We start from the raw sequence: 24,414 nt of genomic DNA, 5'->3' as shown, positions 1-24,414 counted from the left end.
GCAGGAAAACTGAATAGAAACATAAAGTTATTTACTTGTTATCAACGCTTTGATGGTTTCAGATTTCTCATATTGTATTGACAAGGGACTCGCCACTGGGTGGCATGTCTGACTCGTGTGTTTTAGGAAGCGGGGTGATGCCCAAGGAGCATGTCCTGCTATGATTTTCACTGAGAATGTCCCACATCGCGTTTGTGCTGGCTTTAAGGATTGCAAATGGAGAAATCAGAAAGAAAGAAATGAGTATAACAAGCCTCAAGTAAATATCTTCTCAGAAAGGAGTCTTTCTCATGCCCCTAACTCAGGTGAAGTATATGATCAGGGAAAACTTTGCTAAGTTCAGCTTTGCAACTGGAGACACCTGGAGAGAACTTTACTTGGTTGCTAAGGAGAAACTCAGAAGTCACCATCTCTACCAGGACATCATCAGGATTTATTCCAGGACTAGAATTCCATGTTTTGGCTGTGGGATTCCCATCCTTTCCTCCTGAACATGAAGGCCTAGCAAGAGCCTGGTCTCCAAGGAGGCTGAGCTAGTAGAGAGTTCTGCGGGATGTTCTGGTTTTGGCATGGCCTTCACCTTTGTACCGTGCTACTGGAGTGTATGCACACTTGTGTTGCCTTTCTTTTCTGTTCTGGCAGCTGTTGAATGTTGGGTTTTATGTTTATGAATATATATTGAAGTGCCAAATAAATGTTTAAGTGTCGGGAATTGTCTGCTGCCTGCCCTTGGCCTCTCTTCTGTTCTGTGCATCAGTAGCTGTGTGGCTCTTCTTTGTCTCCCTTGGAGTTCAGGAGGATTGACAATGACAGAAACTCTGTCAAAGACTACATTGCAGAGTAATTATTTCTGAAAACGTGGTTTTGTAGTTCTAGGCCATTTGTAACAGAGATCACTGGAGCAGTTTACAAATTTCCAAACACATAAAGGCTGCTGTTGCCAAAATCTGTACATTAAGCACGGAAAGACTTGCGTCTTGCTGGTGATCTGTTGCTCACGTATTCCAAACCTAGAAAAGGAGGAGACTAAATCTTGTCGTTAGAGAAAAGCTCACTGCTTCTACTTTTCTCACCAATGAATGAATGGAACTAGGCAGTGGTTTTATGAAAAGAACTCGGGCACATTTGAATTCCTTTGTGGCTAAAGTGCTCTACTTCCTCCTGGAGCTGCTCCACGTTAGCCAGCTGCACTCGCAGCTTCTATCTGTGTAAACTATTCACCCCTGTTTCAAGGCAAATGTACAGCGGTAGATGACACTTTGCTCATATCTGTCCTTTTTTGTAGCAGAGCATGCTTAGTCTTCTTGGATGGGCTGGGTTATACTAAGCTAAATGAATTCTGTGCACAAGAAGTCATTTTTGGTTTGAAGTTGTGGCTTGTCATTAATCTTTCTAAGTCATGTTCTTCTATGCTGCCCTCCTGGATTATCTCGCTCCTGCGATTTAAGCTATTACTCTTCGTTTCTCTATTAAGATACCCGTACATGTACACATTTGTGCATCCCCTCATCATACAGATTTTTCTCTTTAAAAATGGAAGATATTCACTGAGTTTCATTGTTCATGGAAGATATTCACTCTCCGTTGTTTGTTGGCTGGCATGTGTGGTTTTAGTTGGAGCGAATAAGTCTTGGCACTGTTTTTCCTGCATTTCGTGCCCAGGTTTGCAGCATGAGGCATCTCAGTTTTCTGAGATGACTGTATGTAATCTGGGAGATTGTTCCAGGATGCATTAGGAGCCTGTTACGAATATACAGGTTATGATTACGGGAAGCATCCTAACAAAATTGGAACCGGTAGTAGCTGCACTGCTTGAGTCTTTAATTACTCCGTACGATGACAGACTAATGGCATATGATTTCTCAATGTGGCACAGCTTAGGGGCTGGCCTAGTTGCTCTAACCTTATTTAACATGTTTGCATCCTTTTGCAATCAAAAGCTAAACTGAGGAGACTGGTCTGTGAGGTATGAGTTGTTCTCACGATTAAATCCTAACCAGGGACGTGATGGCTGCCTAGAGCGTTCCTCTCGCTTGCTTTGTTCTCAAGATTTGTCAGTTTGCCTACAAGCATTTACTGTTTATTTCTTATCTGATGATGCTCCACAAACCTCTTGCACCCTTGTTACCTGGATAACTGGACCGAACTTTTGCATAGCGGTCTATTTAGTTCTTGAAAGTGGAATGGATTGCATTGGGTGGCTTGATATTTTGAGGCAGCAATCTGTCCTTCTTCCATACTTTAGCAGAAGCAGGACTCTATAGCTTTTGTGTTTTCATATAACTAAAGCGCAGATGCTGTCACCTGTTGATTTTTTGTTTATGCTTTATGAAGTTACAGAAGAAAAAGTGAAGGGTAGAAATTAGTCAACAAAACACTGACTCCCTCAGAGCTTAGCGAATTTTATCCAATCTGCCTTTCGTCCTTATTGTTTTAAATGGAGAATGGAACTGAAATGGCTTTTTCTCGAGCCATCTGCCCCTGCAGGCTCCCCTGGCATACAAGAAGCCTGAATGAATTAGCAAAGAAATAGGCAATGTCTGCACCTCCTTAAATTCTGCCAGGCATAGAAACACGATTCACTCCTATTCTCTTATTCAATGACAACCTTTAGCCCCTTGCGTTTTGTAAATAGTAATGCAAAAAGGGGAAGAAAAAGGCTCTGACTTCTATTTTTAGGTCAACAGGAGCTGTTCAACCCCACAGGCACTTTCTGAATGGAGTCCTCCAGCCTTCTCAGGAAATCAGTTCTGGGTTTGCGTTCATGTAGCTCTTGGTGCTCACCCTACTGAAAAGCAGAGGGGGTGGCCCAGCGTGAGTTTCTAAGCGGTTAGGAGAGCAGGAAAGTAACGGATAAATACTCTCTTTTTACATGACTGGACTTTCTTATCTGATTGCAGCTTTCTTAAACTAAAGCTAGATAATTACACTTGAAGTCCACCTGAGAGCTACCGGGTAAGTACAGTGTTAATGCTAAGAGATGTCAGCCAGATCCCTAAAATGCATGACGAGAAGCAGCAGTCATACTGTATGATTATATTTGCTGTTGAACACAGCTGTGGACTTTCCTCTACTGATTCCTCTAAGTCCAGCAAGTAATCTTGACTTCAAAATTTCTTTTCGATGGAGTAACTTAATAATTATTCCTGTTAAAATATGAGCCTTATTTTGGTTTTGAGTTTGTCTATCTTGATTCCACCCATTGAATTTTAGTATTCTTGTGCCTGCTAGGATGAAGAGCTTAACATTTTTATTCCCTATATCGCTGCCCATGGATTGTGATTGAGGCTTTACTTGTTCAGCATATGTCCTTGTTGATAAGCTGTCAGAGTTGAGTTACCCGAGCTTTTCATTATGAATGATATTTACTTGTTTCATTTTTATGGCTCTTATCTGAACCCTGTCCAATTACTTATTTTATTTTCAATTATAGCATTTTAACTGGTTCCTCCAGCGGTGGTCATGCCAATTAAAAACACAGAGGGTGAAATAACATCTTTCTGTCTGGTTACTTTCCTCATTATACGCTGAGCACCACAGTAGCCCCTTGGCCCCTGTGCTGTATTAAAATCCTATTTTCAGGTCATTGTTGATGATTACTCACAAGTCACATGAAACTGGTTTTTTTTTTTCTCTGATGATCCTCCATCTGCGTGAGAATGGGGAGTAAGGATGATGTGGTTAACAATGCCAAAAAGTTTGTTAGACTCCAGGATTTAACACTTGCCAGGAGGTTCAAGAGAAGAACGTGAACGTTCCAATGAATGGTCCGTATTCTGGGCATTACAATAAAAGATATGCATCGTTGGATTTGCCTTACTACATATAAAGACCTTTAATCCCTGCTTGCATTTCCTATTGCCACTGACTTTGATTTGGTTTCTGTTTTGCAGGCTAACAGCTGAAGAAGTAGAATCTTTAGAGGCAGATACAACCAATCGCTGGCAAGGAGTCTGCATTAGCAGAGCGTCTCCCACACCGTCAGAATCTGCAGCCACTGTGAAGTCGCTGATAAAATCATTTGACTTAGGATGCTCAGGTAATTAAGCATTATATTTTATAGTAAAAAAAACCTCTAGCTGTAAGCAAGTAATTTTTGTCATTTTCTGCTGCTTTTTTGCTTCTTAATGGCTATTTTCTGTCAGTGCTTGGTACATAAATACTGTCTGTGGAATATCACTGCACCATTGGTTCCCTGCTCTGACAAGAAGGACATAGTTGGTGCAAATGTTTCCACTTCTTTTCCTTGCAGGTAGCACTGGACAAAATATCACGGTTCACAAGGTCCCCAGGAGCCCTTTAAGTGGAATTCCAGTGAGGACAGCCCCAGCTGCTGCGGTTTCCCCCATGCAGGTACCAGGACCTCTATCTATCCTTGCACTTTTAAAGTGGATAGATGCAGCGTTTGCTACATCGTGACATAGCTTCGGCGTTCCAACACGTGCATGTTGACAAGGGGAAGGGGAAACTCCTCTGTTTATTTGCTGTGAAACATCAAATACTGTAGTGCTAACAAAAAGGATCAAAGTGAGTTTGTCTTTGACTTCAGCTTAGAGGTCTCGGTGCACGGATGTGAACTCTCTGGAGTACAATTCTGAACTTTAATCGCTGTTGACCAGGAAATAGGTTTCGATTATTGGGAGTGAGTTGCACAGAACGTCAGCCTGATCTAGGGACCTGGCATATGAGTTGAGAAAAAAGGGATAGTAAGTTCCTAAGATGTACATTCGTGGTTATCAGTAAGTTGTTACAGTCCTGAATGAAGAGCTCGTAACAGTTCGGTTTTTTCCCTACTGAAGCATAACTGTTCTGGAGTGTAGTGACTTCTTAGGTTGGTTAGTTAACTTTTTGATAGGAACTTTCAAACCTGTGGTGCAACGTTTCTGGTAATACTGCTTTTGTGAATAATGGAGAAGCACTGTGTTTCTTGATTTCCACACATGCTGGAGGTGGCATCAGACTGCTGCTCTTTGTAGGCTAGAGAAATCATTATGGTTTTTGACTGGATGGTCACTGGGCTTGCAACGGGATATTCCCCTCTGAATCTGGGTAAGAACCAGCTGTGAGGCTAGGGTGTTCAGCCAAGTGTTCTGAAGAATGAGGTGACTTTGAAAAACTGCTTAACAAATGTGTGAACACATTTCCTTCAAAGAATCAGCAAAGGAGTTTTAAAGGATGGAATTAAACAGGGGTCTGGGGACCTTCAGTTCTGACTTGTGATTCGTGTTCTGGAGGCAGAGGCAGGGTTAAGAACAGACATTCTTACTTTTGGGTTTTGATGCTATTATATTTGACAAGGTAAAAAATTAACGCAAACAGAAATGTGAAATAATTCAGGCACCAATATATTACCAGCTAAAAATATTGTCCCTTTTTCCTTTTATTTTTCACAGCCACTGGCTAACAGCTCTAGGTACAGCTAAGTTCTTGTTGGAAGATTTCTGAACCCCTCTACATGCTTTGTGATCTTGAGATAACGGAATTATCTTTTCTTTCTGCTTGCCTAGTTAAACGATGGCTAGCATTTTTAAAATTCTTTTGTATGTTTGTTTGTTTTGCAGAGGCACTCTGTTTATAATAATGCCAAACCAGCCAGCAAGGGTGTTGCCAGACACGCAGATCTTTCAGACCTTCCTCTTGCAGGTAAGTGTGGTAAATGTACTCGTCTTGCCTCCTTTCATTAGCAATAGCTTGTCATTAACTGTTGGCCTCTGCCTGGGCCATTTTTCCTCTTCTCATATGGACAAAGGAAACAGGAAAACATGTCTTCAGAGTCTTTGTTTTAGAGAGCTTATTAATTTTTCATGTTTCCATTCCCATCTTGATCATAGTCTTAGAAAACTAGAATATAGCTGATTTACTATGGTTTGCCAAGACAAACTTTCCTGCTTTATTCCAAAGTATCCATGGCACCTCTCTAATCCATGCTGTGGAACTGAAGAGGGTTAGATTTTGCTCAACATGTATGTATCTGGAACAAGTCCAAAGCACTGTCTTTTGAGAGTTTATTTGTTTTTAAATTGAGCTTCATATGAAATACATCAAACATTTCAGATACCAAGGTGACTGTTTAGGAGCAGTCATATTTAGGCTCAAAATAGTTTGTTTTGAAAGTTCTCGAGAGATGCATTTGTTTTTATTTCACACTTTGCTTTTGTTCTCTTATGATTTAATTTTCTTTTCTACCAGTGTTTGTTTCCCATTTTCTCTAGGGCCCTTTATTTTGATTATCTAGTGCTGAATGTGGTTGTTGCATTGCAATCAAAGCTAGTAATAACAGATAATTGAATTTTTAAGGACAGATGAAATACTATATTCCTGTAGTGAAACTTCAGTGAAACTGCAGGGAGGGACAAAAAAAAAAATCAATCACAACTTCTGCATTGGCAGTCAGGATTTTCTGGAATAGTTTGCTAGAGCAGAGAACCCATTTTCATTGTTAGACTCTTCAGATGAGCTGCTAAGCTCCCCTTTCCATCATTCAAAGAGGAAGATATAGTGGATCTGAAAGCAAAAGAGGTTGTAGGACTGATGGCACCATAAGCAAATAACATCTTGTCTGTGCTATTGGCTTCTCCTGCAGGAGTAAATGCGAAGCAAGCGAAAGTTATCAGTGGAACAGAGAGAATTTACTTATTTTTATCAGTTGGTTTCCAGAAAATGTCTTGCGTGAGAGTATACAATGATCCAAACCAGAATATAAGACCTTTTTAATCTCTACCAGTTTGCTATAAGTGAAATTTTCTGTTGACTGTGTAATATGCTAGTCCATAATAATAAATATCCTACTTCAAACCATGGATAATTGCTGTTATTACCCATAAACAATTGTTCTGTGAAAATCTGTTGAAAACAAGTTATTTTATTGGCCATTGTACGGTAAGAATTTATGGTTCCTTATCTGACAAGTTCCTGTATTTACAGCTTTTCTTTGTACCTGGGTTTAATTTAGTTCCAATAATCCATCGCAAAGGCTTACTCGCTATAAAGTTGTAATAGCTCTGGTTCCAATCTAAATAATCCTGGAAGGCAGTTGATCCAAGCCCTGTGCAAACAACGCTGAATTAAAAAATATCCCCAAGGAAATTCAGAGTGAAGTAGTCTCCATAATAATAATCTTCTGGCGGATTCCATCTGACCAGTGTCACAGCAGGGCTCTGCAATGTCCTTAATATGACCCAAATGTTACATCGTTGGAGAGGAGAATGGATTACTTCCCAGAGAGAGCTGATCTTTGACTGGGATCTTTTCATTTAGAATCAGAGGTTTACTGGTTCTGTCCTGGAGTTTCCAACAGCAGAAATAAGTAAAAGGAAATACATTACTTGTGTAAGTGAGACTCAAAGTACAAAACTGGAGAGCATTAACTTGCAGCGCTTCAGGCCCTACTGTATAATTCAAGCCAGTAACCACAAAGTAAATAGTGCAAATAGATAGTGGGAGCAGAATGTGATCTCTTTAATCATGTTGCATGTTTCTTATATGATTATTCTTCTGTTTCTTTTTCCAAGTGATTCCTAATATGCCCCCATGTTCTCCTTCTTGCCTTGCCAGCTAGATGCTTCCAATAGCCTTTATTCCCATCTGGCATCCTTCCTTCTTCCTTTTTCTGTACCATGCATGAATGCATCTCTAAATCATAGAATGGTTTGGGTTGGAAGGGACCTTAAAGATCATCTCGTTCCAGCTTGGATCATGCCATTAGCCACTACAGTTATGTAATGACAATTTAACAGTGCTTTTTTTTTTTAGCTATCCTTATAAACTAGTGAGAAACCTACATTCCTCTTCATAACGTTCAGATTTTGTTTGTTGATAAGCCTTCTGCTGTAGATCCGGTTCTCTGAGAAGAATATTCTTAAGTTTCAAACAGTCTCAGGGGATGCCTGTCTGATTGCTGTGGCCATTCGAATTTGAGGCAACTCCCCATAAATCCATCCTAATGTGGAGCTAGAAGAATCGTACACATTTAGAATATATAGTGGAAAACCAAGCGCAAGACTTTTAAAGTATGCTGTGTGCCATTTCTTGTTTGTTATGGGTGTACACAAAGAAAGGACAGGTGAGTGAGAGGCAGGATGACCCTGACTGAGCAAAGTGTATGCAATTCCGATGCAACAAAGCTCTGCCAACAGCCAAGTTGCGGGAAAGGAGACAATCTCCTGGGACTGGATTCTGTTTTCCATCTGGACTTCTTAATAGATAGGAACTTAGCAGCCGTTTATACTGTGGAAAGAAGGTGCTGAAGCTGAGGTAAGAAGAGGAATTCTCACCTCTAGGTGATACAGCGTTAATTGATAATTAACATAGGGAGGTAACTGAAAAGGAGGAGAAAAAGTAACGTTCCACGATCAATTGATTTCAAATAACAGCTGGGAATGTGCTGGCCGGAGATCTTGGCTTGTTGACAATTTGTCTACGGAAAAGAAGCAGCCAGCTTGCCCTGTGTTACATTGCTCTACCTCTTGATTTTGATATGCACGGGGAGATAATTTGATTTCTATGATCTCTTTGGCTTTTCTTCCAAAGCCTGTCAACATCTGATTCCATGTGTACTAATTTATAAATAGATAATAAAATATATTCTTTCAAAATAGGTAATATGTGTAGTAAAAATGATGCTGGATCTCCTGTGACTATATTGAGACTTCCCAAAGTTCCGTCAGATAGGATGCAAGGCATCATGTGATAATAGTGCCTCTTTCTGCTGCATTGAGCTGGGTTGTATTCGGGAGATGAGAGGCTTTCTTGCTACAAGTCTGCTAACAGCAGAAAAGAAATAATTGTACTAGGGCTGGTCAGTCATCTGGTGAAGATATCTGGTGATCGGCTTTTGAACCTTTAGGGCTGTAGATTTTGGTATTTCCCCTCATTCACCTGAGGCCTCTACCCCCCAGCAGGAGTATCAATCACAGGAAACCAGGCAGTCTGTACTGTTGAAATCATCAAAGCCAGTCCTTGTTATGATCACCTCTAATCTGTTCAAGGTTTCCTAGCCCCATGTGTGTCTAATGAACAAATGAGTGCGTTTGTTTAGAATCAAAACAACAGACTGCATATTGTGTGCCGGGTGGCAGGACAGCGATTAATCAAATTCCTTGGACTACAAACTGACAGCTTTTTTTTTTAATTCCCACAGACCTTCTGAAGAGGAGAAATGAAGAGCTGAAACCAGACCATTACCTCCGTAAAAGCCCCTCCCTGGAATCCCTGAGCAAACCCCCTATGGCCTTCAGCAGCAGAATGCTTCCCTCTACCCCCAGCAGCTTGAAACCCCAAAGCAAACTCAGGTACCAACTCAGTCTCCTGGGAAAAACAGCACTTTGGAAAGACAGACAGCGTTACCTGGCACCAAGATGAATGTTTTAATCTGGTGGACCTCTCTCTGCAGTGGAAACTCCGCTGGCCAGTCTGTCCAGTTCAGAATTACCAGGCTGTGTCAGATCCAGATACGGAAATTCAGATTATAACAACCACAATTATCTGTAAGATGAGAAATCATAATAAAATAAGGACAGCAAGTTTACAGGAGCCGAGAAGTTGTGTACAAGAATTCCATCACGTGTACGAGCAGTCAACCCTTGTTATCTTTAGCTTTGTATGTCTAGTGAAAAACTAAAAGCTTGAGGTCTAAGGGAAAGCTGGACACATCACTTTCTTCTTTCTTGAGAAAAAGCATACATTTTCCTCTGATGTCCACCGTAATGTCCAACAGTAGAAGCTGTAGGGTGGAGGCAATGTGTGTGTTTTGACTCTTGGCCTTTAACTGTCATCTGGGCCTTGAAAGCTTCCAGAGATTTCACTTTGTTCGAGAACTTATCCTGCAGCAGCTCAGTTGAGTGTCAGTTTGCTGTTACAGATCCTTTAGTTTCTTTCAGTTCTGCACCCGAAATCTTAGTTTTCAGTATGTAAAGCAAATAGGTTACTTGAAAATTGCATAAGTAAAGCTGATGAAAATAATAGCAAAAATGCCGGTTTAACACCTGCCGTCGAATATCCATAGGCTCCTGGGTTTTCAGCTCTTTGTATGAGGTGATACCAACTGAATTTGTCTCATCTGAAAGCAAATATAGAATACAAGCTCTGAAAGCTGTGTAGGTTCTGCTTGTCATATATATAGAGAGAGAGAGTGCTAAAAGATAAGAGGCTTCAAACATATTTATCTTCTCCCTTATGCTTTCCTGGATTAGTGTGGAGAGGAAGGACCCACTGGCAGCCTTGGCTCGGGAATATGGTGGTTCAAAGAGGAATGCTCTGTTGAAATGGTGCCAAAAGAAGACTGAAGGTTACCAGGTAAGGGAATACATGCATTTTTACTTTTTTTTCTGGAGAGCAATTCATCCCTTTCGTTTAGGTGTGTAGTAAGCAATGTCACTTCAAAGAAATATGTGTATTTGTGTCTTCTGGTTTTTACGTTGACTTCTACTGGGTGTTTCCATCCTTTTCCTTCAGATTACTTTAACACAATGGTCCCCAATATAAGTAACTCATTTACAAACCCCAAAATATTTACTGCATCAGAGGTCGCTGATGGTGAGAAACAGAGTGCATATGTGCAGCAGCTTCAATTTGGTGTCAGTTTATAAATTTACATTCTAGGATTTTTTTCTGTAGGCGATGAGCTGTTGTGAGAGGTTTTTCATTGGTCATTTCTCTAAAATCGAATATTTCTTGGTGTGGCCTTGACCAAATGAAGTTTGTAGCTTGGAGTCACGCTCTTTCTAATCTGTAATTTAACAGGATTTTATAAAGCTAGTTTTGACTGCTTGGGAATGTCTCATTTCTTTGCAGAATGATTTTCACTGTTAAAGAGGCATAATAATTTGTGCAGTTCTAATATGGCCATTGCTGTGCTTATCAAGCTCTGGGTAGTGTTTCTATGCAGCTGCGTTGGGCCTTTAGTTCTGCTTCTAACTGAGCTGTAGGCAACTATAGACAACAGTTCATCCTGTGATATAAGCTGGGTGTGCAGGACAGTCTTGGTTTGATATAATGTTGAGATTTTTCTTTCTTAAGAATAATATTGTTTGTTACTTGGAGCTGAAGACAAAAGCAGTCATCACCGCATGATATGCACCCTGGAGCAAGTCTTTAATAAAAGCAGAGTCCGTCTTTTAAAGTAAATAATATAATATTTCTTTGCTTCACAACCAGCACTTTATGAAGCTTCAGCTGCAGGACGTTGGAAGAAAGGACAGTAGCTTCCCCTTTAAGTCATCTGATCTATGAAAGTTTTAGAATCATTTCTGAGCACTGGCTTATTCGTCTGGCTTGCACAAAATTCCCAGGACAGGTATTGGAGAAAGCTCTGGACTACAGACACAGCTGAGAAAGAATAAAGCCAGAGCTGGTGTTTAGTCTCCAGTCCTGTGATACTGCCCCAAAGGCTGCAGTGCTATCCCCTGAAATTGTGTGCTCTGTGCTGTGTTGATTTATTTTAGATCTCATCTATTAAAATTCTCCCAGTCTTGGATTTGAAGGTGAGGAGGGAATATCTAGCCCTCAGAAAATTTTTCATGAAATACAACTTTTCCAAGTCTTCTGTTAAGCCAGCAACTGCATCTCCTGAGTAGCACTTTCTCCTGGCAGACTTCTCCTTTTTCTTTCCTCCACTTCTCTTAAAACAGTTCCCTGTTAGAAGCGTTCTCCGAGAGCCACTGTAGTTTCCTTTCTCTGATTACAACCAAGTTGGAATAAATATATTGCTTTTGGAAATTATTCTGGGGCTTTGCAAACACAGAGGCCTGCCCTGAATCTGTAGGTACCAGACTTGCACCAACAGTGACAGATATTCCCTCCGAAATAGAATAGTAAAGGAGTTTTGTTTTTCTATGCTGAACCCAAGCAGTGGAACTCAGAGTGTATCGGATAGCAGGCCACCCAGGAGGTATGCAAGGCAATCCGAGTCTATTTGTTTTTCATTTTAGCATTAGTCTCTGGAGGAAAGTAAGCCCAAGCTTGAGGACAGTGGAAGTGTTTGCTTTCCGTATGGCTGCTGAAGTGCTGTTGCTACGTGATTGTGCAGATGATATTGCAGAAAAGGCTTTGTCGTTTTGGTTCCTGCTCTGGTGAAGTCTTTGTTTTGTTCATGGCTGTCCTTTGTCATTATTCCTTCTAAAGCAGCAGAATGAGTTTTAAGTCGTTTTAGCGAACAAGCGGGGAAAGCACTAACAAACTCTGCATGATCTAGGAGAGTCTGAGAAGCTCAGACTGTGATGTGATGAGGGGCCTTGTTACCCAGAGTGTAAGATCTCAGGGCAGAAATTAAAGTCAGATGAACCAAAAGACAAACACGGTCTTGATTTATGGTGAGAGTCTTGCGCCTCTGTCTTCACCTCTTTGTTTAGAGGCATTATCTCTTGGACATTCTTCCTCTGATTCTCATTCCCATTGCTTTCTTTGCAGTGCATTCACTAACTCTTCTTGAACTTGCTTTTCCCAAACCCTTTCACTCTTACATTAAGGCTGATGTTAAGCCCACAGGGAATTTTTATCGTTCTTGAGCACACAGAACTGGAGTGGACTAAAGAATGTTATCCTGCTTCCTGCCTTAGCCACTGCAGTGACGGGAATGAGGTAATGAACTCAGCCGAGCAGAAGCCTGATGACGTGCATGAGTACTTTTCCATATATAAGACCCCTGTCTGTGAGGCATCATCTGCGTGAATTCCAGTATAGTCTGTCACATTCTTGCTAACGTGAAGCCCAGAACCACAGATAACTTTGGATGCAAACTATTTTCATCTTCTTGACGTAGTGGAATGAGAGAATGGAAGACTTGCTGCTTGGCTGCCTAATTTCTTTTATTCGGTGGTAAAATCTACTGCCTTAGAGGTTCAGTAACAGTTCCTGATCTGAGCTGGTGAGGAGGAGGGAGATTCCTTTCTGTTTAAACTATGAAGATGCCAGATTTCATTAAACAGTGCGAGCAAAATAGATTAGAATAACTGATACTCGCAGTAGCAGCTCCTACTCATGTCCCAGATTCTCTGAGGAAAGCTGGATTAGTGACCTAGGAAGGTATCTGGGGATAAGACCTAGGGACCAGCACACAAGGCACTACTTTTTAAATGCTTTAATCCATACAAGGCTCATACTATAGATAGAAATTTACATCCTGCTTCTGGCATATATCCTCGCATTGGCTACAGTGGGAACATTCCCTGGCCATGAACTTCAGCGTGTTCCCCAGGAGGCAATCTCATAAAACAAGAGAGATGCTGGAGGGAGTTGAGAGAAATGCAACACCAATTAGTTATGGCCCAGAGGGTTTTGTTTGTTTTTTAAAAAAAGAAATTGCATGAATTTACAGTAATGGACAGGAAACATAAAAGGCATCCGTGTTTCTCCAATCTGCTCTGAGATTTGTAAGATCCATGTGTAGACAGCGATTTGATATTGAAAAGATACGAACGCTAAGGAGAAAGAGGAATTTAGAACATGAAAACAGAATCACTAGAATGAAAACAAAGTGGAAGCTCGGTTTAATGACTTGGAGAAAAGAACATTTTCTTTAAGTAAGAAAGTCCCAGTAAGTGGGACTGTGTAAACAGTGATATGATCAATCGTATGCTTTCAATTGGCGTGTTTCAATGCCTAGATGGGGCTTATCTCGCATTTTGGCCATTGATTTTGAAGGACTATGCAGGGGCTGTGCTTAAAGAATCAGTTGTAAAAAAAACGTAATGAAGTAAGGCTTTGAGGTCAGTGGTTTTGTGCAAAACTTCCTTGAGGAAAATGTCAAGCATGAATAAACCAACCTTAATCTGACGTGTGGTTCCCTATAGGAACTGTGCCCTGGCACATGATCTTTTTTTGCCAGACATAGGCTGTTCCTCCCGCCTCTCTGAATTTGGTGACATCATGGTGTATAATGTAGGCTGGTGAGATGACCAGACTTGAGAATTGCTTTTGTGGCTCTGGAACTCAATTACCACAAGTCCTTTAAACCACAAGTCCTGCTGAGAGTAAGTTATTTATGTTAAAGTAGCTTTTTTTCTGTTGTCTTGTGGTTTGGGGCTTTTTCATCTATTTAAAAAGATTATGCATCATAGCAATGGTGTGAAGTAGAAACTGGGTGTCTCTTTTCTAATAGGCTCTGTGTCTATGAGTTGTGACTCCTAGAAGCTACTGAGAGTCATTTTTGTTGCATTATTACCTTCCGTAGTCATATCATTAGTGACTGTGGTGTTAAAGTGCCCTGGTTCTATTTGCTGTCTGTGGAGACCATTTGTCAAGGGGCCAAAACTCTCAAGATAAAGTCTATTACTGTGCGCAGATGTATTGTAAAAACGCGGAACATCAAGAGGCACTTAACCCGTGATCATTAGAACTGAGGGTTATTATTTCTGCCACGTATACCCTCTCCAGAGAGGGTATTGCTGCCCTGTTAATGAATATGGTTTGCTTAAAAGAACTAATTTCATATTCTAAAAACTAAGAAATTTCATATTCTAAAAACTATTCTAAGAACTAATTTCATATTCTTCCAACCTCAGCTCATCCGTCCTATGGCACAGAGAAAAAGAGGATCTGAGACCATCTCTTTTTTCCAATGCACAGTCATGGTTGTTCTTTTTCTCAGCATCACATTTGGTTTAACAGGACCCATTTGGGATCCACTTGTTGAAGAACCGCCGTCTTTAATAGTAGAGCTATCTGTGCAATTGTCTTAAGTGGAGGAATGCTGAATAGAAGGAGACGGGGAAAGTTCTAGAAGTAACAAAGGGAAATGGCAGCTATATCTCTGAAGTTGTTTATATTTCATGTATTCAAGGTGTTGCGTTGTATCATCTCCCTGGCTGTGACAGTGTCAGCACACCGGCTGATGGATAAGGGCAGTGTGTGTCTTCAGGAGGAAGGTGGTGCTTCTTATCAGCACTGGCACCAAGTCGGTGTCTCTGCACAGAACTGCATTCTTCCTGTAGCAAAGATGCAAAAGCTTAGGGAAAGAAATAAAGGCTGTTGCAGTATTTGCTGTTTGGCAAGTAATTACAGCAAGAGACTGGTTGACTAGTGGTTTGGCAGTGGATATGAGATAAAGCTTTTTACCCTTTTGTATTCAGTTTAAACTCAGATGAATACTAGCTTTTTGTTTATGAATTTGTGGCTTTTTTTTTTCTCACAGGAATTTGCATTCCTTTTCTTTCTCTGCTAGATGGTATTTCCTCCATATCCTCTTTGTTCTCAAGCCCTATCCCACTATATTATCCCCTGCTTTCTTTCATGGTTTTTGATTCATTTGCTGGCTGGATGAGGACCTAACTTGTTCCCTTCAGTCAAGTGGTCGTGGGACCAACACATTCTTACTGGGGAGATGGACTCAGCCGCTAGGACAGCCAGACACGATGACTGCATTTTGGCTACTATTCTATCAAGCGAGTGTATTCCTGGGGCTGCAGGCTGTGAGGACTTTCTTTATAGGAGATGCGAAAGCTCCTTTGTGGCCAGTTGTACATTAGCATGTCTGTGTTTCGTTGTTTCTTCCTTATTCTGGAAACTGAAGGTTATATTTAGGAGCAAGAAGTCTGTTCAATTTTTTTTGTACGTCATCAGTGTGGGCAGATGACATTTTCATTCTGCTTAAGCATCTACCGTCTCAATCATTTTTAAGTCATAGCTGAGCACTTTGGCTCACTTATGCTTCAGTTTTGCACCGTCTTGGGCCATGGAGATTAACAGAGACTACTGCAAATTCTGCCACAGTCCTCAGGGCTGGTGCTCAGGCTGGCAGTTCTGGTAAAGAGTCAGAAAACTAAATGGGACAAAACCCAGGATCAACCCTCAGCCTCTGAACCTGAGCAGAGTGTAATTCCTGGGACCTGGTTCGTAAAACAATGGTTCAAATGCTTCCTTTGATACTAACATAATGTGGCTTAGATTTAAAACCTTGAGAATCCCCACACAGCTGTGCGCTGCCCTGAAGAAACAAAAGAACCCGGTTGTTTCTTCATCCTAAGATGTGCCCTTGGATATGGGAGTGATTCTCTAACCCTTTTCTCCATTTCTCTCTGTGTTTGTGTCGACAAGTAGCATAAAACTGTTTCAATATGTTTCCAAACTGAATCAATCTCTCTCATTTACCCACATTAGCCAGTTTCTATCTAAATATTTAACTAGTCGTGAGAACTAGGTAAGCAGTGGCATTCTGTAATTCAGCAGTAACACAAGGGGGTGACTGTACAGGTTTTCTGGCCACCTTTCCAAGTGAGATCTTTCAAGCAACAGATGTAGAAGGTAAATCCCATCTGCTGTTACACGCCGTGGATGCGCACTCTGGGAAGACAGAGTTCCCACAGTTCTTGTGCGCTGAAGATCAGCAGCAAAACAAATAACTCCCAGTTTATGTGATGTGGGTGAAGAAAAAAACTCTGAACAAAAGCCTTCCAGATTTGAAAGGCAGCCACCCGTTCTTTCTAAGCAGCATTCATGGCAGAGGCTCTCTTTTCTGGGGAGGACTGGGAAGATTTCCCTTCTGCCACACCAACCTGTGTGTCCCAGACTAGAGGCTGAGGGGCAGAGCCTTCTGAGTAAGCAGGAGAAAGCATTCTGTTTTGCTATTGACCAATACCATTAACGCAACAAAGTTCACTTCTGGTGAACAAATACACTTACCCTGAAGTACCATATGCAGCATATCCCGTCTGGTATGAGAGAGCGCACGTGCTTACGAAGAGCTCTGCATCCACGATACTTACAGTGTTTTGACATTTAGAAGTAGGATACGTATGCAGTGGGTTTTTCCCAGGAAGTTCTTAGTATATTCTGTGAGTTTCTGTGAACCGGCTAAAATTTCTGGCTCTCTTTGGGCTTCTCTGATCTTTGCAGAGCAGAAGGATGTTGACTTCAGAGAGGCTTTTTGCCTGTCTGTGCGGGAGTTGGAGGGTGTCTTGGTAATAGCTATTGAGATAGGAGGGATTATTTTGTGTTTAAATAAAAATTCACTGTGTGATTTGCTCCAAAGTCGACTTTGGACCATCTTTTTGGCCTTGGCAGTCTTGCATAATACCATTGTCTTGGTTTCCTTAGCTATAAAACATAAATTATCATATCATATCGTTGGAGTATGGCAAGTTTCAGTGATATTTGGAAAGATCCTCTGATTAAAAGGGGAATTTTGAGACTTTAATGAAAATACATTCTTAACATGTCAAGATATTCCATTTTTTTCCCAGAATAAAAATGTTCTTCTTTTAAATAGAATCACTATACATGCAGTTTCTCTGTATGTCCCGACTGGACCCAGGGTTGGGTTTGGAAAATAAATGCAGCAGCCAAATCGTGGCATAGTGGAAACAGTCAGGTTCATTACCAATGTGCAAGAGCCCTTCACAGTGATGCCAATGCATAACTGTGCTTCTCCAGTGTAGCCGAATAACTTCAGCCAAGTTCTACCTTTTTTCGCATAAGGGGCTTTATCCTGTAAACAAATATGAGTCTCTTGATTGGAGGGATAAAATAAACGCCCATGCCGTGCTCTTATGCGTAACTTGCTATCCTACTGGGTGATTTTAAAAATAGCATTTACATTCTACCCATCCCGAAGTCCAAGACGCTTTCTTTGTGTTGCCTGGATGCAATGGCAATCGGTGAAAACACTGAATTGATTGGGCACCAACTGGAACAGCTCCAAAAGGGAATTTAACTGGGGAGAGAGCCCAGCCCTGCTGCCTGTTCCATCAATTATCCTTTGCTGTTGAGACCTCTCCCCACCTTGGCTCCATCCTTTACCATCAACCTGCTGTAGCCTGCAGCCTCCCCCTCTGCTCAGGGTTTCTAGGACGTGGCTAATCTCTGGACTCGATACAGATAAGTAGAAATAGCTTTGGGAGCAGTCAGCGTGTTCATTAGCAATTCTGCACCAGCGCTCCAGGCAGGAAGTAGCTGTGCTGCTGTCTTGGACACCGAGGGGAGCTGGTTCCTCCCCCGCTCTCCCTCCTTCCCCAGAGTATCTGTGTGGTCCTTGGAGCTATGCCGCTGCCTCGCTGCTCTTGCAGCCCTGGGAATGAAGGCACACAGCCCAGGCCGTTTCCTCTCTGTGATGTTCAGCAGAGGTGTCACTTATACAAGCCGGTGAGCAAACTGATGCAAGTGTCAGTTGTGTGACGAGCACGGAGTTGGCTCTCAGCAGCTGAGCGTAACCAGTATGAATCGTACTGAAGAGCTGCAAAGAGGTGCGTCAAAAAATTAGAACTCGCCAAATCTAACGGGTTTATTACAACAAGGAGAACTCGTTAGTTCCTGGTCCTGCTGTGTAACACACCTCTGCCTGTCCAGAGACAATTAACACTTGTCTTACCCACCCACTGAATGTGCTAGTGGTGTAAATTGCAGAATTACCAGTCACGCTTCAGGGAACAGTGACAGAAGTTACGTATCCTCTCTGAAATGGCCCAGATATGTCCGTAAAATTGCTTCTGCTTATATCAGCTCTCATTTAAGCCTGTGTGTTTGCGTAAGGAAAAGTCAGCTCATTGTGGGCTCAGTGTTATACCTTCTCTCTTTCTCTCCCTCTCTTGTTCTTAAGCTGGTGTGCAAAGTGATAAACTAAGACGCAAAACGAGGAATACATACAAAACCCTGTTACTTCACTAGCGTTAAGTGAGACCTTAGAAGCAAGTGATTTTTAGCATTGAGAATCTTGTCATGGGGTAATTTGCATTCCAAAAAACTCATATTGTTTGCCTGGAAAGGTTCAAACACTTTCACTGTGTGTTACGTGCACTGTGCCAACATCTAATCTCAAGCCTTGTTCACCAGAATTTGTTTTCATAAAAAAAGTTGTCTTTATATATTAAAATGCAAATAAAACCTAAAAAATGTGAACAAAGCACAGTGAAATGTTTGTCAGGGCACACGGTGCTGGGAGCAATAGATCTGATGGGCATGACTGGAAATTATTTGGCTTATTAGGGAAGTTACTCATGTAATATAGATACAGTGATGGTTTCAGTAGTGTCAGTAGTTTTCAAGCAGGGGAGATGGGACATCACATAATTACTTCATCACATAAATATCTCCCTTTTGGTGCTATTGTAATTTTTTATTCTTATGAAAACCTTCTCTATAGCAGCACCACGTCTGTTTTGTAATCAAAATACCAGAACTAAACTGCCTTGTTAAGGTCACGGAGCTCCTCAATACCTCATGAAGGAAGCACCAGGCTTGAAGATTGTACACATCAGTTCAGAATGGCTTTATGATTTAGTCTGAATGATGTCTCTGAGACAACTCCTGTCTGATGAGCTTGTTTTGAGCATCGAACTTTATCGAGAGCATCAGGCTACCTATTCATGCCTGTCTGACTCAGTGAGGAAAGGTAATGAAGAAAAATGGACTTGCCTGACTTTTGGTATCTTCTCAGAACTCTGGCTTTTGAGAGATGTAAATAGTTGGGAGGTGAAAAATCTTTGTGTAGGATGCATGACAGTAAGCTTGTAAAATGTCTGCTGACACTCGCCTGTTGTAATTAACTGATGTTTGATGCTTTTGCAAAAAGATATAGTCTTAAGCTCTCATTCTAATGTCTGTGCTCTGAAGGCTCATTAATTCACACTTACTGAAGCAAATGATAAACTGTAAACCCAAGGAAACACGTGTGGCAGCAGTGCAGCAAGGAGAAAAGAGAACCTAGGAATGTGATGGGAAATGGGATTTCTTTATAGAAAGGAATGTAATAAATGGGATAACCTTTAAAGAGTTGGCACCAGTTCCTTCTTTCACTGTGCTGTAATTACATAATTTACCGGTGCTTTCACATAGCGCTTCATGTTATCTGAGCTGCGTTGCTTCGTACACGTGTAATCAGCAATAAGATGCATGACTTGTTGACATGGCTGGTAGAAGCATTAGAAATATGGATGCTGGGGATAGAGACACAAAGTTTAAAAGAAAGGTTAAAACAATTCTTATGGAGCCTGCAGCTGCCTGAACCATTTGAACTAGGGATATTAATACAGCCTAGAGGACAGAAGGTCATTTGGCTTCCTTCCCAATCTTGACTAGCCACTTAATCTCTATACAATAAGTAGTATTGCTGTTCCACAAGTTATTCTGGATTTTTCTTTGGTTTTAAATCAAGAGGCTTTGCTTTACTGTGTAGAGAAAAAGATTTGCGAGAGAATTCCGAAAGGTTCCTGGTAGTAGATGGACTAAATGTGATTTGCAAATCCCTTTAGACTTGCAGCTACCCATTGAAAATAGCTGTGTGCAATTGTCCAAGTCATCTGGGTGCACCCTGTAATTACAGAAGAATCCAGGCAGTCTTTAATTTTAGGCATCCGTGCCTTTCATCCGTGTTAACTGGACCTGACCACACTTCTAATTCACCCATATTTCCAGTAGATTGCCTAGATGTTTCATATCTTTGCTGGAGCATTTTTAGATGAACTGCAGTGTTTTCTTTGCCCCAAAGGTTAAGTCATGCTAAAAGGAGCACTTCTTCAGTTGTATTGCTTCTTAGCAAGTATTTAGAACTTGCCTATCCGGAGCTTGAAGCTTATATGCTTCCTTTGATAGGCTCTTCGGCAGTAGCCCACTAGCATCTACCTCACCTGTTAGGATGAAATGGATCCAAATTAGATCTGCAGCTCCATGCAGCTGTTGATAAAGATGGATGGGTGGAGGGAATCTTGGGGAGTCGCCTTTTAAAGATTCTTTGTTAGGCTTTACATTAGAAAGGTCACGATTCAGATTTGCAGAGACGTTGCTCATGGAAAAGAGCTTCCTGCGCAGATAGGTGCGTGTAAAAATAACCACATCAAAATACTGAGCTGTGAGAGTTTTGGTCTGTGGAGGAGGTGTGGGGCTCTGAGTAGTGATGAGCAGATAGGACTGCAAGAAGGTGAGCTGGGGCAGGGAGCGCTGCTATTAAAAACAAGACAATTCCCTTTGGTTTAGGCAATATATTTATTTTAACTAGGTCTATGTTCAGTGTTAGATTGTATATTCTATATGGATTGAACCTCAATAATGAACCACTCTGGCATGTTCCTGGTGTGCCGTTCTGTACCAGTGACTTGTGAGAGGCAGGAGGGCACATCGTGTGCTGGGAGGGGTGGGAAGAACGATGCTAAAGTCATATTTATTGTAGGCATTCTTCCACAGAATTCCAGGCTACCTTCAAGCTGATTCATGTCTATAATTTATAATTCTGGGTATTACAGAGAAAATTATGACTCAGAGAGCCATTGCCGTGGGCACAGTACCATTTGCATAGTGAGAATATCTTGTGTCAGTGTTTTAACACACTTAGGCTGTAATGAAGAGCATATGATGTCATTATTGCTTTTTACCGAAGATTTGGAGTCAAAGATCTAGAGAAATCTAATGGGGTGGTTGTTTTTTCCTCAGATAAACAAGAAATTGGTTTTAGTGAGAACAGATCACACAGATTTCCCTGCATGTCTTTACCGTGGCTTTCATAGCGCTCTGTTATCTGCAAGCAGAGATCCTGTTCCTGGGGTGGGAGGCTGAGGTTAGTGACTTGCAGGTGTTTAGTGTCTTTTACACTTACACTGCCACTAATACCACAGATAATACATTCACTCTCTAAACAACATTGCCTGGATATTCATTTATTTATTTTACTTCGTTTAATAGCAGGTATTTTAATATTCATAGAAACAAACCCTACTGGGTGCTTTGGTACTTTCTGATAATTGCCTTCCCTGGTGTGCTTCCAGATCCCAATCTCTTTAATATTCCCAGTGCACGTAGAGTGGTTCACTCCTGAGCTTACGTTTGAACTGAATGAACTGTTTTCACTGACAAGAAGCCTGTGAACTCCCCTGGAAATAGTTTAGTCTGGATACCTCTATGCTCTACACAGTCTCTTACCACTATTCCAGCAAACCTGATACCCTCACATCTTTCCACGCTCCTTATTGCCACTCCACACGGTGTATGTAAAGATGGTTGTGTCATCATGCTGTGAAAACCTCTTCTGGCCTGACTCTCATGTTCTTTCAAGATTTTCAACAACGTCACCCGCGATTCCTCAGTTATTTTCATAGCAGCACCATGGAAGACCCCTGACACGTACCCACTCCGTGTGGGTGGCACAGTAGACATAGAAATTGGGGTACTAGTGACTGTGAGATGTACTGTGACCATCAGACAGCGACTTTTCACCCTGCCTAATGAGCGCTACAACTCAGATTGATCTGAGATCCTTATTCCATTTCCATATTTCTTCCTGCGTTCATTCTGCTTCCACTCTGGCACATCTTCCTCCCATACAGGTTAACTTCTAGGTCTCTCGTGAGAAGCTCCATGCGGTTTTTCAGCCCTTGGTGTGGGCGTTCTGCTGTAAGCACACTGGGAGACAGAGGAATCGCCAGGCTCTCCATCCCGCAGTTTGGAAGTGTACATTAACAGCCAGTCTGTACACAAATACCTCCCACATATTCACGGGACTGTGTGTTGAGGAATAGAGAAGAGTGGCAGAAAGACTGAGACAGGTTCCACTGCCAAAATAATCAAGAGAAGTAAATAGTTTCCAAGGTGTTCGTTCCCTAAAATTGTTTTCCTTTCTTCTTTTTTTTTTTTTTTTCCCTGGCTTCAGCAGAGCTGGAGGTCTTCCAAGAAATCAGAGTGCCTCTATTTTGACTTAGTTCTTGGTGTGCTGTAGTGGGGAGGTGTTACGAGTAAAGCTGCAATGTAGCAAAACACAAACCTTCAAGTGTTCATTCTGGGTTTGCATTTAGGAAAAAAACATCAGATTTGAGTTGGTGTTCTCTGTGATGATGACAGCTTTCATTGGTGGTTTAAATGTTCTTAGGCAGAACCCTATCCTTGGACTTATGCTTGTTTGCAAGACTTAGATCCCAGAATTACTGAAGATGACAGGCTGGACAATGCTGTCGGAGACATGAGGCTTTTGGGAACTGGTTCTGATTTTATTATAGACATCAGCACTTCTTGTCTGTAGGTATGGTTAAATGGGAGGAGGAGAAGCGGTTTTAGATACAGTTAAAACTACAAAGATGAATGAAACTATCAGACTGATGCTAGGCTGGTGAAATAAATACTGTAAGAGCGAAGAGTTTTATATCGGGTGTGTCTCTCTCTTAACAGCATCACGAAAATGAGGGTAGGATATCATGTTCCCATACAAACATGACTTGCCTTTCTCTCTTAAGAGAGAAAGCAATTGCTGCTTAACTAAGGCTTTCTTTGTTCCTCTTTCCATGGCCTTTGGCAGTGCTGGGTGGAAAACCTTCTTTTGCCTTTCTATCATACAATGTAAAATGGGAAATAAGCATTTGCCGGTAGGCTTTTACTGGTAACTATGTTGGTGTTGGTAAAAACACCTGTAATTGGGCAGTCCTTTCCCCATTAGCTGCAGACTGGTAAATAGTAGTTAATAGTAGTTTCTTTGTCTGAAAGGTCAAGAAAGCAGAGTTAATCCAGTTTCATCCAATTCCGTAACACAAAGCCGGTCTTCCATGGCACAACTTTATGAATTAGGCAAAGCCAAGACAGTTTTCAGAACAAAATATTTGTTTTTTCTTTTGTGATGGTATTCAGCCACTTTGTCACTTTTCTTTTATCACTGTTGGCAGATGTTAATAGAGCAAAATCCAATGTGGTGCCTGGCGTGGTGCGGTAATGTCTGCTGCTGATGGCCTGCTCTCTGAGCCCATTAGATCTGTAGATTTATTAGCCAGAGTGGTTTAACCTGAAATATTCTGCACTGCTTCAATTTGAGTCATGTTTGGTTATGGACATTTATTACTAATCTGAAATCCTATCTGACTGGACAAAGTCCAGGTTGGACAACGACTCGGTGAGGCATCATAAGTGAAGAGCACGGGCTAAAACACTTCCTGTCTGGGTTTATAGTGTGTCTGCATTAGCTTTTGTATGAGATGCAGTAAAAGCTTTTTCCTTTGGGAGTCTTCAAAGAAACCGGAAAATTGCTAAGTAAAGAAAATGAAGTGGCAGAGTGTCAGAGTTGGAGTTCAGCACACGGGAAGATGTGGCTGGCACGGGTGATATGAGGGTAGCTCCATACCTGCGGTAGTGTGAGATGATGCAGTGCCATCCTGTCCTTCCATGCTCCAGGAGCTGTTACTGTTCTAAGCAATATCACTTAGTGCACCGTTTTGGTTTTAAGCTGAGTTTTGGAACTGCAGCTGCTACTACAGCAGCAAAACTTAGCCCTGAGAATTCCTGGCATGGCCACTTAGTGGAAACAGGAGCATTGGAAAGGTCACCTTGTTCGCAGGATCAGATCTTTGTATTTTAAAGGAGTTCTTTGCAGATGGGCTGATTTTAAAATATCACTTTCTGTTTCTGTAATCACTCTAAGCTGCCAGTTGAACGCTGCACGAACTAGACTTCAGCCTAGCCAGTAAATAGTGTAAAAATCCTTCAGTTGTCACAAGTAGGGAACTGGGTGCACCATTGCAA

At 41.5% G+C, this 24,414-nt stretch overlaps 1 protein-coding gene across 6 annotated transcripts in view; it reads left to right on the top strand.

The window, feature by feature from the left end:
• Window positions 1-24,414, top strand: part of SPECC1 (sperm antigen with calponin homology and coiled-coil domains 1) — a 91,911-nt gene that overhangs the window by 59,359 nt on the left and 8,138 nt on the right. For all 6 annotated transcript variants that reach the window (XM_054084867.1, XM_054084866.1, XM_054084868.1 and 3 more), the window contains 5 exons: window positions 3,894-4,039; window positions 4,253-4,353; window positions 5,562-5,643; window positions 9,140-9,290; window positions 10,191-10,293. In XM_054084867.1, the coding sequence (XP_053940842.1) occupies window positions 3,894-4,039; window positions 4,253-4,353; window positions 5,562-5,643; window positions 9,140-9,290; window positions 10,191-10,293 (583 nt within the window). The remainder of the gene's footprint in view (window positions 1-3,893; window positions 4,040-4,252; window positions 4,354-5,561; window positions 5,644-9,139; window positions 9,291-10,190; window positions 10,294-24,414) is intronic.

The sequence above is a fragment of the Cuculus canorus genome, chromosome 20, assembly GCF_017976375.1.
Source record: "Cuculus canorus isolate bCucCan1 chromosome 20, bCucCan1.pri, whole genome shotgun sequence".
In the NCBI taxonomy this organism is placed as follows: Eukaryota; Metazoa; Chordata; class Aves; order Cuculiformes; family Cuculidae; genus Cuculus; species Cuculus canorus.
The sequence above is the reverse complement of the archived record's forward strand: the minus strand, read 5'-3'. Positions and strand labels throughout refer to the sequence as shown.